General features: G+C 42.4%; 1 protein-coding gene across 2 annotated transcripts in view; it reads left to right on the top strand.

Annotated features, from left to right (window-relative positions):
* Positions 1-15,572, top strand: part of SEZ6L (seizure related 6 homolog like) — a 575,113-nt gene that overhangs the window by 302,117 nt on the left and 257,424 nt on the right. For both annotated transcript variants that reach the window (XM_068238978.1, XM_068238971.1), the window contains exon 4: positions 4,070-4,203. In XM_068238978.1, the coding sequence (XP_068095079.1) occupies positions 4,070-4,203 (134 nt within the window). The remainder of the gene's footprint in view (positions 1-4,069; positions 4,204-15,572) is intronic.

Raw genomic sequence — 15,572 nt, 5'->3', positions numbered from 1 at the left:
ATTCCACTCCTCCTCCACCGGTAATGGTGGACGATCAACCTGAGTATGAAGTGGAAAAAATATTAGATTCCCGTATTGTATAGAACTCAGCGCAGTACTTGGTGCACTGGAAGAGTTATGGCATTGAGGAAAGATCATGGGTACCTGACAGTCGCATGCATGCTAACGAGTTGAAAAGGGAATTTCATGCCCTGCACCCTGAGAATCCGGGTAGGAGCTGTCCGGAGTCCACTCCTCGGGGGGGGGGGGGGGGGTACTGTGAGAAAACACGGAAAAGCAGCCAATACTCAAGGCGAGGCGGCTGACTCCGCGTTCAACATGACAGCTGGCGCGCAGTCGGAGCGCGGAGAAACGCATGCTCTAACAACAGGTCGGCGGATTCCGCGTCCGATGCGGCAAGTTGCTCGCATAGGCCTGCTTCTCTCAGCAATGCAGAATGTGGAGAAAACGCCGCACGCACTGACAGCGGTGCGGCGGTTTCCGCATCCAACTCAGCAGAAACATTACAACACATGACTGGTGTGGCTGGGACTGATAGTCCACACTGGTTTAGGAGGACGCGCGCGCAGAGAGGCAGGGCCTTTATGGCAGTCAGAAGAGGGTCAGCTGACCAAGCTGGTCAGCTGACAAGTTCAGTAACTTCCATTGGTCCAGCACTTAGGGGAGGCGCTGGTGAGCGCTAGTGTATATATACTGGGTGCTGGTCATTAATCTGGTGTCTGCCGTTGCGATCACTACGTGGTAGCACTCAGACCTTGTCTGTATCTGTGTTATTAGACCAGTTTCCAAAGGTGTTGATGGCCAAGGATCTCACACCTTAGTCTAGGAATTCTGTTATTATCTGTATTGTTATCTAGACCAGTTTCCTAGGTGTTGACGGCCAAGGAACTCACACCTTAGTCTAGGAATTCTGTACCATCTGTATCATTCATTATTCTAGTCTAGTTCCTGGAGTGTGAGAATCTTGGAGCTCACACTCAAGTCTAGGCATTGTTGATTATCTGTTATGACTTTCTGCATTCCTGACCATTCTCCTGATCTCTGATTCTGTACCTTTGTCTTTCTGATACCTTGTTGCCAAACTCTGCTAGTTCCTGGATTCTGCATCTGTCTCCTGTCTCTGTACTGTATCTGTCCGTGTGGTTACGACCTGGCCTGTCCGACCTCGAGAACTATCTCTGCTGTTAAGAGATAGTTCACAGATCTGTTAGTGACACTACCCTTGGTGTCACTCACGTTCTGTCCTTCCCACTGTCTCCGCCTTGCTCCGCCCCTTGGGGAGCATCAGACCTGTGGAAGGAATCTGATCCATAGCAGTAGCTCTTACTGTCTAGCAACCATCTTCCGGGTGCGTACCTCAAAGTATTACTGTTGCACCAAACACTCTCATCTCTCGGGTGTCCAGAGGTTAGTAGATATATCTGATTATCGGTGATACTGCAGATCATCAATAATTGGGTATATTCTGCATTCTCGGTGATACTGCAGATCACCGGTAATCAGATCCTCTCTGTGTTACACTGATCGTTACAGGATGCTTCTAAATTTGGCATTCCCAGCGGAGCCCACATAAATATCAAAAATGGCTCTGTATTGATAGGAGAGGAGAACAGCATAGCACATTGTGACAGTGCAGCATCTATGTACTTGTTGAATCATACTGACTTTCCAGCAGGGGCATAGTAATAGCCATAGCAGCTACTATGGGGCCCTGGAGCAGAGGGGGTTCAGGTGATACTTTATGTATTCCCTATTAACTGTCTTTTGTTCCTCCGCCCTCTCGGGTGAAAATTAACTATATTCAGAGTAGATTGCACAAGAATATAAATCATGCAATTAACTCATATATATAAGGTAGGGGCAAGTGTCATAGCTAAAGAGTTTTGCAATATAGGGACCCAGAAACTCTAGCTACGCCACTTCTTCCCAAGTACTTTGTGCTGCCTCAAGGTCAGCACAATTAGGAAACATTCCCTAACATTTCAGAAGTCCTGAGCATTTTATCTGAACTTTGTTAACCTTTGATTGCCACAGAAACCATTTCATGGCCACGGCACAGTATACAGATCAAAGACTGATCAAAATTGTTTGTATTAAATACTGTATGTAGAATTACTACAACTTAAGAACCTTGGAGGACAAATGTGCCTCATTAAACCTACACTGATTTTTTTTTTTAAATGTCTTGGGTCATATGACAATATAAAGGAGTTGCTAAGGCCCCGTTCATATTACCAAACGCAGATGACCGTGCGATCGGAAAACAAGCCATCTGCGTTTGCATGCATTGTGTGGCTGATACCCACTATAGTGAATGGGTCAGCCGCGCGTTTTTGGAAAAAATATGTGCAGCATGTGTTCGTGGACCGTACTGGTCCGGAACGCATGCAGTGTGAACATCAGACAGTGCAATCTATGCACTTTCTGATGTCGTGCGTATCTGCCTCCTGCACACGTTGCCGAAATCCGGACGGAAACGCGTGCAATGTGAACGGAGCCTAAAACAACAAAGTGTTGGCTTTGCGACTGCAGATTGCTTAGATAAATTTAGACTATCAAAGATTTCTTTTAGCAATCCTCTCTGTATTCTGATATGACCAAAGTGAGAGTTTAAAACCCTAGTCAACAAATAATAGAGACTTAAAAAAAATCTGTTTTTTTAATCACCTTTGCTTCCCAATGTTATCGAACCTTAGCAAATCAACCTGAGGCCTAGGACCCACTAGGAGAGATTTTCTGAGAGCTTTGTGATTTGAAAAGCTCCTGCTAATGCAATGCTATGGGTGTGATGCCACATGAGCGATGTGATTTTATAAAAATCCCCCATAGCATTGCATTAGCTAGAGCTTTTTCAAATCACTAGCGCTTACAAAAGGCTGCCAGTGGGTTTGAACGCGCAGTGTGTTTCCCTTAACCTCCTGAGCGATAATCCCGAGCTGAGCTCGGGGTATATCGCGCAGGAGGATTTCTCAGGCCCTGGTGGGGCGATTTGCATAAATTTTTTTTTGTTACACGCAGCTAGCACTTTGCTAGATTTTCGATCGCCGCCGCTTGCCGCCGATGCGCCGCTACCCGCCGTGCCGCGCAGCCCCCCCCTCCCCGACCCCTTGCGCAGCCTGGCCAATCAGTGCCCTCTGACGTCACGACGTCCATGACGTCGGTGATGTCATCCCGCCCCGTCGCCATTGCGACCGGGGAAGCCCAGCAGGAAATCCCGTTCTGAACGGGATTTCCTGCTTACTCTGATCGGCGAAGGCGATCGGAGTGGGTGGGGGGATGCCGCTGCGCTGCGGCTATCATGTAGCGAGCCCTGGGCTCGCTACATGATTTAAAAACTACAAAATTTTAAAAAATAGTGCTGCGCCACCTCCTGGGCGATATAATTGTATCGCCCAGAGGGTTAAATGACACTATCGCAAAACATTGTAACATTTAAAATACCTACATATATAAAGTAGATTTCTCCCAGAGTAAAATGCGCAATAAATTACTTTTTAACCTATGTTTCTGTCACTCAAAGTAAGTAGCAAAAATCTGACAGGTTTTCGATTAGTCCATCTCCTCATGGTGGGTTTTTGGGTAATTATTTACAAAAGCACTAACTGAATGGCATTTACTTAGTCCAACTGCAAAAATATTGTGCAAGCGAGTAGGCAAGGTTGTTGTCAGCATCTTTGTATAGACCCTTTCCTGGGTATGCTTTGGAAAGAATAAAGGAATTACTGAGAATCCCTCATGAGGTGGTGGAATAGTCCAAAATCTGTCAGTTCTGTCAGACTTTCACTACCTACTGGAAGTGAAAGCAACACAGGAAAAAGGTCATTTATAGTGCATTTTACTCTGGAAGAAATAAACATTTTATATTTATGTACGTTAAATTTTTCATTTTTTTGCGATAGTGGTCTTTTAATATAATAAATATGTAATTACAGTAATCAAGTCTACTACAGTATTAACATATTTTCACTCAACAGAGATGTAGATTTTCTAGGATGTTGCTTGTATGCATTAAATGATATTACTATGAAACCCTCATTTTTCACAATTGCTAATAAGATTTTATATATAGTTCAATGCAGCGTGAACTTCTTCGAGCCAGAAGGATATATTGACTCAACAGATTACCCTCCGCTTCCTTTTCAAAATTACCTGGAGTGTGCCTATAATATTACTGTCTACATGGGCTATGGAGTGGAACTGCAGGTAAGATCTTTATTAGTTTATGGCTGTTTTTGACACTGAACTAACTGCACATGAAGGCCAACCTATTCTGACCTTAGAAAGCAGAAAGGGGCCTGATATATGTGTGCTGTCTGACCATGCAAACCTATATTAAGGTCCCCCTTCTAATTTGATAATAGGACTTTTGGTCTACTACTTATGTTTATGTTGAGGTGGCCACACACCATACATTTTTTTTTAAATATCTGTTTGAATTCAAGAATTGCAACATTTTTTTCTGATTGATTGTAACATTTCAAAAATTTGACCAGTGTACCACACACCTATGTTACATTTTTCCCTAATTATGAAAAAAAAATGATTGAAAACTTAGAAAAAAAATCAAGTAATTGACAATCTATCATATACCATACAATTTTGATAAAATTGATAAGAAAAATACAACACTACTGATCTTCTGTTGAATAAAAACAGGAAATTCGATCAGATTTCTCAAACGAATGAAAAAAAAATTGGAAGGGGGGGAGGGCAACCGATTTTAGTTATGGAATTGGTGTAAAATTGGACCCTTTTAATTGTATGGTGTGTGGGCACCTTTATAGAGAAGTCCTCATACACCGCTAAACTAATTCAGTTATGGGTTTGAAATACTCAGGAAAGTGGGGTATTTGGGGGGGTCAAAATGTGTCATGATGAACATCCCCACAACTACATATCTTCTGAATGTAGCTGTCTGTATCTGTAAACCTCATTCTCTTTAATTGTTTGTTATGAAAATGTACTATATATCAGATAACGTAAAACAGTGCGTTATTTTGTATTGGCGGAGATTAGATAGTCTGTGCCTGTGTACAAATGTCACGCCACAGACTGTGCCGATGGGGAGAGGACTGCTAAAGTCATCTCTATGTTGTAACCAGGATGGGGGACGTAATCACTCAAAGGATCAGAGAAGATCAATGATATACAAATAATACTGGCTTGCATGCAAATATAATGCAGATGTTATGCAGCTTGGAATTGAGCGAATCAAAAATGGCAGGAGGTGCATTTGATTGGCCCATTTCCAAGATGAAATTAGCATGTAAACCAGAATTATTTTCATCTCTGTAGTATTCAATAACTATTTGAAGATAGTCTGAGTGTATTAAAAATAATCTGCAGTATTTGGTGACTAAAGGTGATCATTTTATCAAACCGAGAGAGAATCAAGTGTGTTTCAGTATGTCCAATCGATGAAGTGGCTGATATCATGTCAAATTGACCAGCTTAGCCGATCGAGCAGGGTGGAAGATATCGGACAATAGCACAGGAATTGGCTACTGTTCACATGTCATTCAATCGACTCTGAATGAATTTTTGCATTCAGAGCATGGAGACAACATCGGTCAGATCGATTAGTGAAGGTGCATAAGGCATCGCTCGTAGTGTGCGGGCCACTAGTCAATCGACTTTCGATCAACTATATTAATGAAGCGCCACGGAATATGTTGGCACTTTATATATCAATAATAATAACCATACTGAAGTCGATCACCCAATAAAGTCGATTGCTTTGTCGATTGAATCAGAATTGCTAGATGTATGGCTAACTTTACTAAACATACTGTATCTACAGAAAATTGTCTCTGCAGGATTGTTATTATCAGATTGTCACTGTTTTTTCTCCAGGTCACTTTTTAAAGGGGTAATCATTTATCTCCATGCTTTAACCTTCCTGGCGGTAAGCCCGAGCTGAGCTCGGGGTAAGCCGCCGGAAGGCACCGCTCAGGCCCCGCTGGGCCGATTTGCATAATTTTTTTTTTGCTGCACGCAGCTAGCACTTTGCTAGCTGCGTGCAGTGCCCGATCGCCGCCGCTACCCGCCGATCCGCCGCTATCCGTCGCGCCGCAGCCGCCCCCCCCCCCAGACCCCGTGCGCTGCCTGGCCAATCAGTGCCAGGCAGCTCTATAGGGTGGATCGGAATCCCCTTTGACGTCACGACGTCGATGACGTCGGTGACGTCATCCCGCCCCGTCGCCATGGCGACGGGGGAAGCCCTCCGGGAGATCCCGTTCTTTGAACGGGATCTCCGGATCTCCGATCGCCGGCGGCGATCGGAGGGGCTGGGGGGATGCCGCTGAGCAGCGGCTATCATGTAGCGAGACTTTGTCTCGCTACATGAAAAAAAAAAAAAAAAATTTTAAAAAAAAGATTTGCTGCCCCCTGGCGATTTTTTTGCAAACCGCCAGGAGGGTTAATATAAACAAGCTGCTGTTCAAACAGTTCTTATGTCATCATTGGTCATTTTTGCAGGAGTGCAGCCATCCAGCCTGAGCAGTGCTCTGTGCTTGAAGAAATGCTGCATGCTGCATGCTGTTTGATTGCTGCAGCATACACTTTTAATGCCTGTGTATGTGTATTTTATGAATGAAGGACCTTCTGGGAATTTACTGGTTGTAAACTCACTGCTTTATACCGTATATCTTTGGAAACAACAAATGTGATGTAGGGCAACTGGGGGCATCTAAAATTCATTAAATCACATCTAAACACTAAAATAGCAAAGCATATAAATAATATAGAATGATGTGCATTTTGAATGTGGACATGTTTACAATCAAGGCAGGAATGACTTTGTTATGTCATATCCTGTCCTTTTCAATCTTTTAGAAATGCATGCTCTCCCCAACCACCATTTGTTCTCATGGACCACCATTTGTTCTTATGGACTGTAGCACCTGGCTGAAGGACAAAAGAAAAAATTGGAAAGCCTCAGGGCCCTTTTCCACTACCAATCGCTAGCGTTCACACTGAACGCAAGCGATTGCTGAATTGCAAAATGCAGGAAAGTTCCGGCAATTGCGTTCACGATTTTGCTATGCTGTAGTGTGCATAGCAAAATTGTGGCAAATATCACTCCGCAGCGCGATTGCGTTTGAGACAAAAACGGATCGCGGTAGTGGAAATAACCTACCGTGATTCCTATGTTATATAGCAAACTGTAGCGATTTAAAAACTCACTAGCGGTTTGTGATTTTGCGATTCAGCATTGCAAACGCCGCTATTGGAAAAGGGCCCTAAGAGATCTTGCTTGGATTGATTTAAAATGATCTGCTATTAGTTGCCAATAGTTTGATACCATGAAATGTGTCATTAAAAGCCATATATATACAGTATAGGAGTATGGTAAAGTTGTAAAATAGCGATCGTGTGGTTGAAGTTTTATGCAGACACTTGCAGAGAGACGTTTTGTAAAAAGGCACTGCAATAACATATAGTAGAAAATTGAATATGGTATATTATTTAGGATATCCAATTTTACATTAATTATTCTGGTTTTAGCATCAGAAACACTTCCCATATCTATATATTGCTGTATATTGGTTTGTAGTCCTGCCCTCCCAGTCATGTTTACCCTAAGCTATGATGTCATTCAGCCTTCTGCCCCAGAGGACTCTGAGAGATCAGGTGTTGTTTCTGCAAATTTTGTAATGCAGGAAAAAAAATTAAGAGTGTAAATCAGGGAGAGGAAAGATGTTACAGTGGACGAAAACTGACTATATAATTTATAAATTAATAATATACAATAAAAGCAGAAGCTGGCATTAAGGGAGCCGTGATGGAGATTAGATTTCTCTGATCACTGCTGGAGCCACTGGATTAGATGAGCTGGGAAACGCAGGAGGACATGAGGAGTGGAGGAGACATATGGGGGACAGAAGGGGACACTCGGGGTGTGACATGGGGAAGAGATACATGAGAAGACAGAAGGGGGCACATGGGAAGCAAAAGAGGACACAGGGAAACACATGGGGGGCAAAGGAGGACACCAGGAGACAGAAGGGGACACACAGAGGGAGCAAAGGAGGGCCCAGGGAGACAGAAGGGGGCACATGGGGAGCAAAGTGGGACACAGGGGGACAAGGGGACACAAGGGGAAGCAAAGGAGGACACAGGAAGACAGCAGGGGACACAAGGTGGAGCAAAGGAGGACACAGAGACAGGAGGGGACACAAGGTAGAGCAAAGGAGGAAACGGGGATCTAAGGGGACACGTGGGGGAGCAAAGTAGGACAAAGAGGGACAGAAGGTGACACAAGGGGAAACAAAGGAGGACACAGGGAGACAGAAGGGGACACAAGGTGGAGCAAAGGAGGACACAAAGAAACAGAAGGGGACACATGGTGGAGCAAAGGAGGACACAGTAGGACAGAAGGGGATACAAGGTGGAGCAAAGGAGGACCCAACGGGACAGAAGGGGACACATGTGGGACACAGGAGGACACATGAGATACAAGGAGGACACAATAATTGGGGCAGAGCATCTACAAGATGCTCCTAAACCATAGGTGCACCAGGTTTAGTATTTTTTTTCTCCCTGGTTTTCGCCCTCTAATCCTAGGTGCGTCTTATGGTCCGGGGCGTCTTATATGCTGAAAAATATGGTAATTTGTACTTTGTAGTTTTATCACACTTGCTTATTGATAGTTGTCCTTTATGCAGCTACTACTAGCTACTATTTAAAGATTTATTTTATCAAAGATTCCCATCTACAGTTACCCTTTAACCACCCCTTTAAGCCACCACCGGCCGTTAGCCCAGCGATCAATAAATGGGATTATAGCATCCATTCATTGATCAAAGCCCCCCGCAGAAAAACCGACAGCCTTATAGAGGCTACAGTTAAAAAAGTTTCCCGTTCTCATTCAAGTTCATGGATGCGTGATCGTACGCTTCCAGGACATGTTGACTGTGGCCATCTTGTGGCCAAATAGTAAAACTACACCCACATCCATTTTTTATTAAATAAATACCTTTTTTTACATTTAAAATGAGCTGTTTACCTCCCACACCAAAAATTACCCAAAAAAAAACAAAAAAAAACATAAATAGTTACCTAAGGGTCTGAACTTTTTAAATATGCATGTCAAAGGAGTATATTAATATATTTTTTTAAATTATGGGCATGTAAATAGTGATGGACGCAAATTGAAAAAAATACACCTTTATTTCCAAATAAAATATCGGCTCCATACATTGTGATAGGGACATCATTTAAATGGAGTAATAAGCAGGACAAATGGGCAAATAAAATACATGGGTTTTAATTATGGTAGCATGTATTCATTTTAAATTATAATGGCCAAAAACTGAGAAATAATGTTTTTTTTTCCATTTCTTCCTTAATATTCCTGTTAAAATGGATTTAGAATAAATTAATTCTTAGCAAATTGTATCATCCAAAGAAAGCCTAATTGGTGGCGGAAAAAACAAGATATAGATCAATTCATTGTGATGAGTAGTGATATAGTTCTTGGCAAATGAATGGTAGGTGAAAGTTCCTCAGATGCAAAAAATGAACAACCCTGTGGGCTGAAGTGGTTAACATTTGTAAATGTGAGAACTTAACTCCAGCGTACACATTCTGCTCTGCAACAAAGTTAAATACAATTGGGAAATGTTTAATCTGGCCTGGGAACTTTGTTCTTAAATTATGACTGCCTATTATCCAAGTCCATATTTAATTTTTATGCTTAGACCATTGTTATAAAACTGAAGCAAACTTGTCTTGGTTGCAGCTGAATTTATTATTGCTCAAAATATAGCAGGAGCCTAGAAGTGGAGTTATTATTGTAGACAGTCTTTTAATAAAAGGCTGATAACATTTATGCAGCCACCACTAGACAGCCTTGCGGTGATTTAATTTTTCTTCTTGCGGCAAACTTCATAAAGCACTCTCAAAAGGAACATCCATCCAGAGAACTATTTTAAAAAAACATATTTAAGCAATGCTAAAATCCTAATCACTATCAACAAAAATTGTAGGTGAAAACGCAGAGCATAAAACAGGAAAAAGTATATTAAAGTTATATTTTATGGGTGCTTATACACATGAGATGAAGATCTCCAGCCATATCTATTGGCAAGTTACATATACCATGCCAGTGTCCTCCCAAACAGTGGTAGCTAACCATTATGCAGAGGGTATAGTCAAATAGACAAGTCTCAGTTTAAACATAATTTTTTATGCATTTAGTAGAATTTTATTTTAAATTATTTTTTAAAAAGGTTTACAGAATATAAAAAAAAGAATATCTTCTCCGTGAAATTATAGCACCTTGGTGACCAGAACTACATCTACCTGCTCACTCCGAACCTGAAACTCTCCACCTTTGGTCACATGGGCATGGGGGCTAGTGTTTTTGCTGTTTTAGCTGAGGTCAGGGCTTTGTAGCCAATCCTTGTATTCCAAATGACTGGGAGTGTTGGAGTGAGCAAATAGGCTTAGTTTGCTAAGGATCTATGACCTGACAGGCATTTTCAAGCACACCAAACCCAATTCCAGGCTCTGATCATTGTAGGGAAATGTAATTACTGTGAAAGTGAGATATGGTATTGTAGGGACAATTAAAGTACTGCATGAGGTGGCACTGTTAGGGTCCTATGGCTGTGTACTGTGGAGATAGACATGGGGGTGGGATCCCAGCCTGCCAATGTTGCTCGGGGGGGGGGAATAAAAAATTGTAGTTAAGCCTCTATATAGCACTCATATTCTCTGCCTATAATACAGGTTTCTACCATGGATAGCAATAATCATACAAGAAAATAGATATTCCAGTACTTTTGGAATGTTCACCTGTTCAACTATTACATGTGAAACCATCTATAGATTTCTTGCCATTGTGTTTTAATAGAAATCTTTATTAGTCTGACACTTGCAATATGTTCTGTTGTATTTCAGTTATTTTTGGTACCGTTACTATATTTTCTTTTAGATAAAACACATCTGGAAATAATGGGAATCATTGAAGTTCTATGTGAATAGCTCAGAGTCATAGTACTGACTCTTACTGTAGCACTGCTGTTGTTTCTTTTGACAGAGCACAGTAAGATGCTACATAGTGAAAGCTGAACCCATTATTTACTGCAACCCATGCAGCTTGCTGCTATACAGAATTAGAAAACCTATGAAATCTTCAGAGTAACAAAGAGATAAACAACAGTACATGGTCATGAATAGAATTTAATTATGTACATGCGGAGCATGAACGAAATGGCAATAATGAGGAGATCCAGTGTGAGTTACATTGCCACAGAGTCCCATGAATCTCCCTCCTAACATGCTTCTACCTCTTCATGATGCTGTGGGAATTAGAAGTGACATGTCTAATGCTCCAGAGAGTACTTGCCGAGCTTATATCATTTTTATGCTGCCTCTTCGCCTTTATTGGAGGTAATAGTATATACCTGATTTTACTCTTGCTCTCTCATCAACATATCTCACAGATTGGAAAACATACATTTGCAGCTCTGGATGCAGTGGCCCAAAGTATTTTTTTTTTCTCTTTTGTATATATACTAATGACGAATGTGTTCCTGTTTTATCAGAGCATTTGAAATGAGTTGAGTATTCACTAATGATAGTAACTATGTGCTGTATGCATAATTCGTTATGTAATAATAAAAAAATGTAGCCATACAATACTGGAACCGTGCATCCTGATAGCCACGTGGTTTATGATCCTGACAGCGACACCCTTAGCTTGGTTTTTGCAAAGCAATAACTTTCATAGTCACCTCAGTTGGTCACTACCATAGAGCTAGATAGGGAAAGGAAATGAGTATGATGGTCCAAATGTGTTAACAAACGGTATTCAGTGTGTGACTTTGTGTGTGTCTCTGTATAAACATTCTGTTCTATCAAAATGGCAAGCGGCTTAGAAAACATAGATATTACTGTCAATGATTAAAAACCATGGAACGGTCCACACACCACCATGCACACGCCAGGCACACGCCAGGCAAAGTCTAATACAAAGTTCTGGGTGTCAGGATTGGCAATCCCATATATCCCAGATTAAATCTGCTGGAGGCTACTAAATGACCCAGCATGGCAATACCGTCACTTAACCACAATGGCCTGGGTCACTAAATGCACACTGAAACAGTTTGAGGGAGCACTCCCACTCCTTCCTGCCACTGGATCTATGTCTCCAACAATAACACAGTGAATAATCCACCAGGCCAGATAACAGTTGCTATACAATTCCAATCAAGGCTTTGCTATCAGCCGTGCCTACCTCATACCATTCTTGAATCCTCAGTGTGCAAGTTTGTCACTGCTCCACAACACTGTGAGCGCAATTGTGTATTGTGTCATGTCATACATATGTATGTGTTGTTGGTCTTCATTGAATGCACTGTGTATGTATGAACAAGCAGATGCAGGTGGTTTACCTTGTCCCCATTGTGCAGACTAGACATGCGACCTCCCTCCAATGCCGTGGTTGTTCTGTTATTTACCAACCTCTAGCCAGGCTCCCTCACTAGCTGAGGTATTGCGTCCTTGCAGTGCACATCCTCATGCATAATATTATGCAAGTGGCCATCTGTACCGCTGTTTCGTGAGCTCTGTCAGTGTGGCACTGTCATGGATCGCGTTCTCATGTGGGGCCAGTGAGGAATGACAATGTGGCCTACTGAGATCACCCTTAGTGGCTGCAGTGCTTTGAGTCCAACAGGAGAAAAGCACGAGAAAAATGTTACGATTATTATTATGTTGAACCCAGCCTGCCCAAGCTTCCTCAGGGCGGAAGTGCGTTTAGGTCTTACCTTGTCTGCAACTTTCTGGGCATTTTAGCCCCACACACTGGATTTGAATAGGTTGATGTAATGCTTAGCTGCTGGTGATGCGTGCATAAATTTTGGCTCCCAATTTCAGCTAACAGAATATGGGTAAAATTTACTGATATTCTATGTTTTAAAAGTGTAAATTATCATGGTAATATATTGGAAAATATTACAAATATTTTACTAAAACATGACCTAACACTACTCTCAGACAGAACCCTTCCATATCGATGCTTAACCTCCCTGGCGTTCTATTAAGATCGCCAGGGAGGCTGCGGGAGGGGTTTTTTTTAATAAAAAAAAAACTGTTTCATGCAGCCAACTGAAAGTTGGCTGCATGAAAGCCCACTAGAGGGCGCTCCGGAGACGTTCTTCCGATCGCCTCCGGCGCCCAGAATAAACAAGGAAGGCCGCAATGAGCGGCCTTCCTTGTTTTGCTTACATCGTCGCCATAGCGACGAGCGGAGTGACGTCATGGACGTCAGCCGACGTCCTGACGTCAGCCGCCTCCGATCCAGCCCTTAGCGCTGGCTGGAACTTTTGTTCCGGCTGCGCAGGGCTCGGGCGGCTAGGGGGACCCTCTTTCGCCGCTGCTCGCGGCGGATCGCCGCAGAGCGGCGGCGATCAGGCAGCACACGCGGCTGGCAAAGTGCCGGCTGCGTGTGCTGCTTTTTATTTTGTAAAAATCGGCCCAGCAGGGCCTGAGCGGCGACCTCCGGCGGTGATGGACGGATATATTCGTCCATACCGCTGAGGAGGTTAAAGTTATCCCCCCCCCTTCCCTTAACATTAAACAACCCCCCATGCTAATCTTTACCGACCCCGCCACCAATCTGTCACTATTACGATAATTTTGGAGCAACACCATAGGTGCCATTATAAATAGTGGCTATGGTGTTAAATTTGGTGTTTATTGGGCACACTTAGTATGACATTTGCTGGTGTGAAATTTAGAGGGGCCCAAGTTTCTTAACCACTTCACGACCGCCCCCAGCCGATGGGCGGCGGCATTTTTGTGACAAAAAAAAAAAATCTTCTATGAACTCACCATACATCTAACGGAATACCTTGGGGTGTCTTCTTTCTAAAATGGGGTAATTTGTGGGGTTCCTATACTGTCCTGGCATTTTAGGGGCCCTAAACCGTGAGGAGTAGTCTTAAAACGAAATTTCTCAAAATGACCTGTGAAATCCTAAAGGTACTCATTGGACTTTGGGCCCCTTAGCGCAGTTAGGGTGCAAAAAAGTGCCACACATGTGGTATCGCCGTACTCAGGAGAAGTAGTATAATGTGTTTTGGGGTGTATTTTTCCACATACCCATGCTGAGTGGGAGAAATATCTCTATAAATAGACAATTGTGTGTAAACAAAATAAAAAAATTGTCATTTACGGAGATATTTCTCCCACCCAGCATGGGTATGTGTAAAAATACACCCCAAAACACATTATACTACTTTTCCTGAGTACGGCAATACCACATGTGTGGCACTTTTTTGCAGCCTAACTGCGCTAAGGGGCCCAAAGTCCAATGAGCATCTTTAGGTTTACAGGGGTGCTTACAATTAGGCACCCCCCAAAATGTCAGGACAGTGAACACACCCCACAAATGACCCCATTTTGGAAAGTAGACACTTCAAGGTATTCAGAGAGGAGCATAGTGAGTCCGTGGCAGATTTCATTTTTTTTTGTCGCAAGTTAGAAGAAATGGAAACTTTTTTTTTTTCTTCACAAAGTGTCATTTTCCGCTAACTTGTGACAAAAAATAAAATCTTCTATGAACTCACCATGCCTCTCACTGAATACTTTGGGATGTCTTCTTTCCAAAATGGGGTCATTTGGCGGGTATTTGTACTATCCTGAAATTTTAGCCCCTCATGAAACCTGACAGGTGCGCAGAAAAGTCAGAGATGCTTGAAAATGGGAAAATTCACTTTTGGCACCATAGTTTGTAAACGCTATAACTTTTACCCAATCCAATAAATATACACTGAATGGGTTTTTTTTATCAAAGACATGTAGCAGAATAACTTTCGCGCTCAAGTGTATAGGAAATTTTACTTTATTTGAAAAATGATAGCACAGAAAGTTAAAAAAGTCATTTTTTTGACAAAATTCATGTCTTTTTTGATGAATATAATAAAAAGTAAAACTCGCAGCAGCAATCAAATAGCATCAAAAGAAAGCTGTATTAGTGACAAGAAAAGGAGGTAAAATTCATTTAGGTGGTAGGTTGTATGACCGAGCATTAAACCGTGAAAGCTGCAGTGGTCTGAATGGAGAAAAAGGCTCTGGTCCTTAAGGGGCGAAAAGACTGTGGTCCTCAAGTGGTTAAAGAGACTCCGTAACAAAAATTGCATCCTGTTTTTTATCATCCGACAAGTTCCAAAAGCTATTCTAATGTGTTCTGGCTTACTGAAGTACTTTCTGCTATCACAGTCTCTGTAATAAATCAATGTATCTTTCCCCTGTCAGACTTGTCGGCCTGTGTCTGGAAGGCTGCCAAGTTCTTCAGTGTTGTGGTTCTGCTATGAACCCCCCCTTCCAGGCCCCTCTATGCACACTGCCTGTGTATTATTTAGATTAGGGCAGCTTCTCTCTTCTCTCTTATCTTTTACAAGCTGGATAAATCGTCCTCTGAGCTGGCTGGGCTTTCACATACTGAGGAAATTCAGACAAGGGCAAAGCTGTTTGCAGGAAGAAACGAGCAGCCTGAAACTTCAGTGCATGAGAACAGGGGGAAAGAAACACACAAATGATCTCTTGAGATTCAAAAGGAA

The sequence above is a fragment of the Hyperolius riggenbachi genome, chromosome 1 (genome assembly GCF_040937935.1).
Source record: "Hyperolius riggenbachi isolate aHypRig1 chromosome 1, aHypRig1.pri, whole genome shotgun sequence".
Classification (NCBI taxonomy): Eukaryota; Metazoa; Chordata; class Amphibia; order Anura; family Hyperoliidae; genus Hyperolius; species Hyperolius riggenbachi.
Note: the sequence above shows the minus strand (reverse complement) of the source record. Positions and strands in the feature narration are given on the sequence as shown.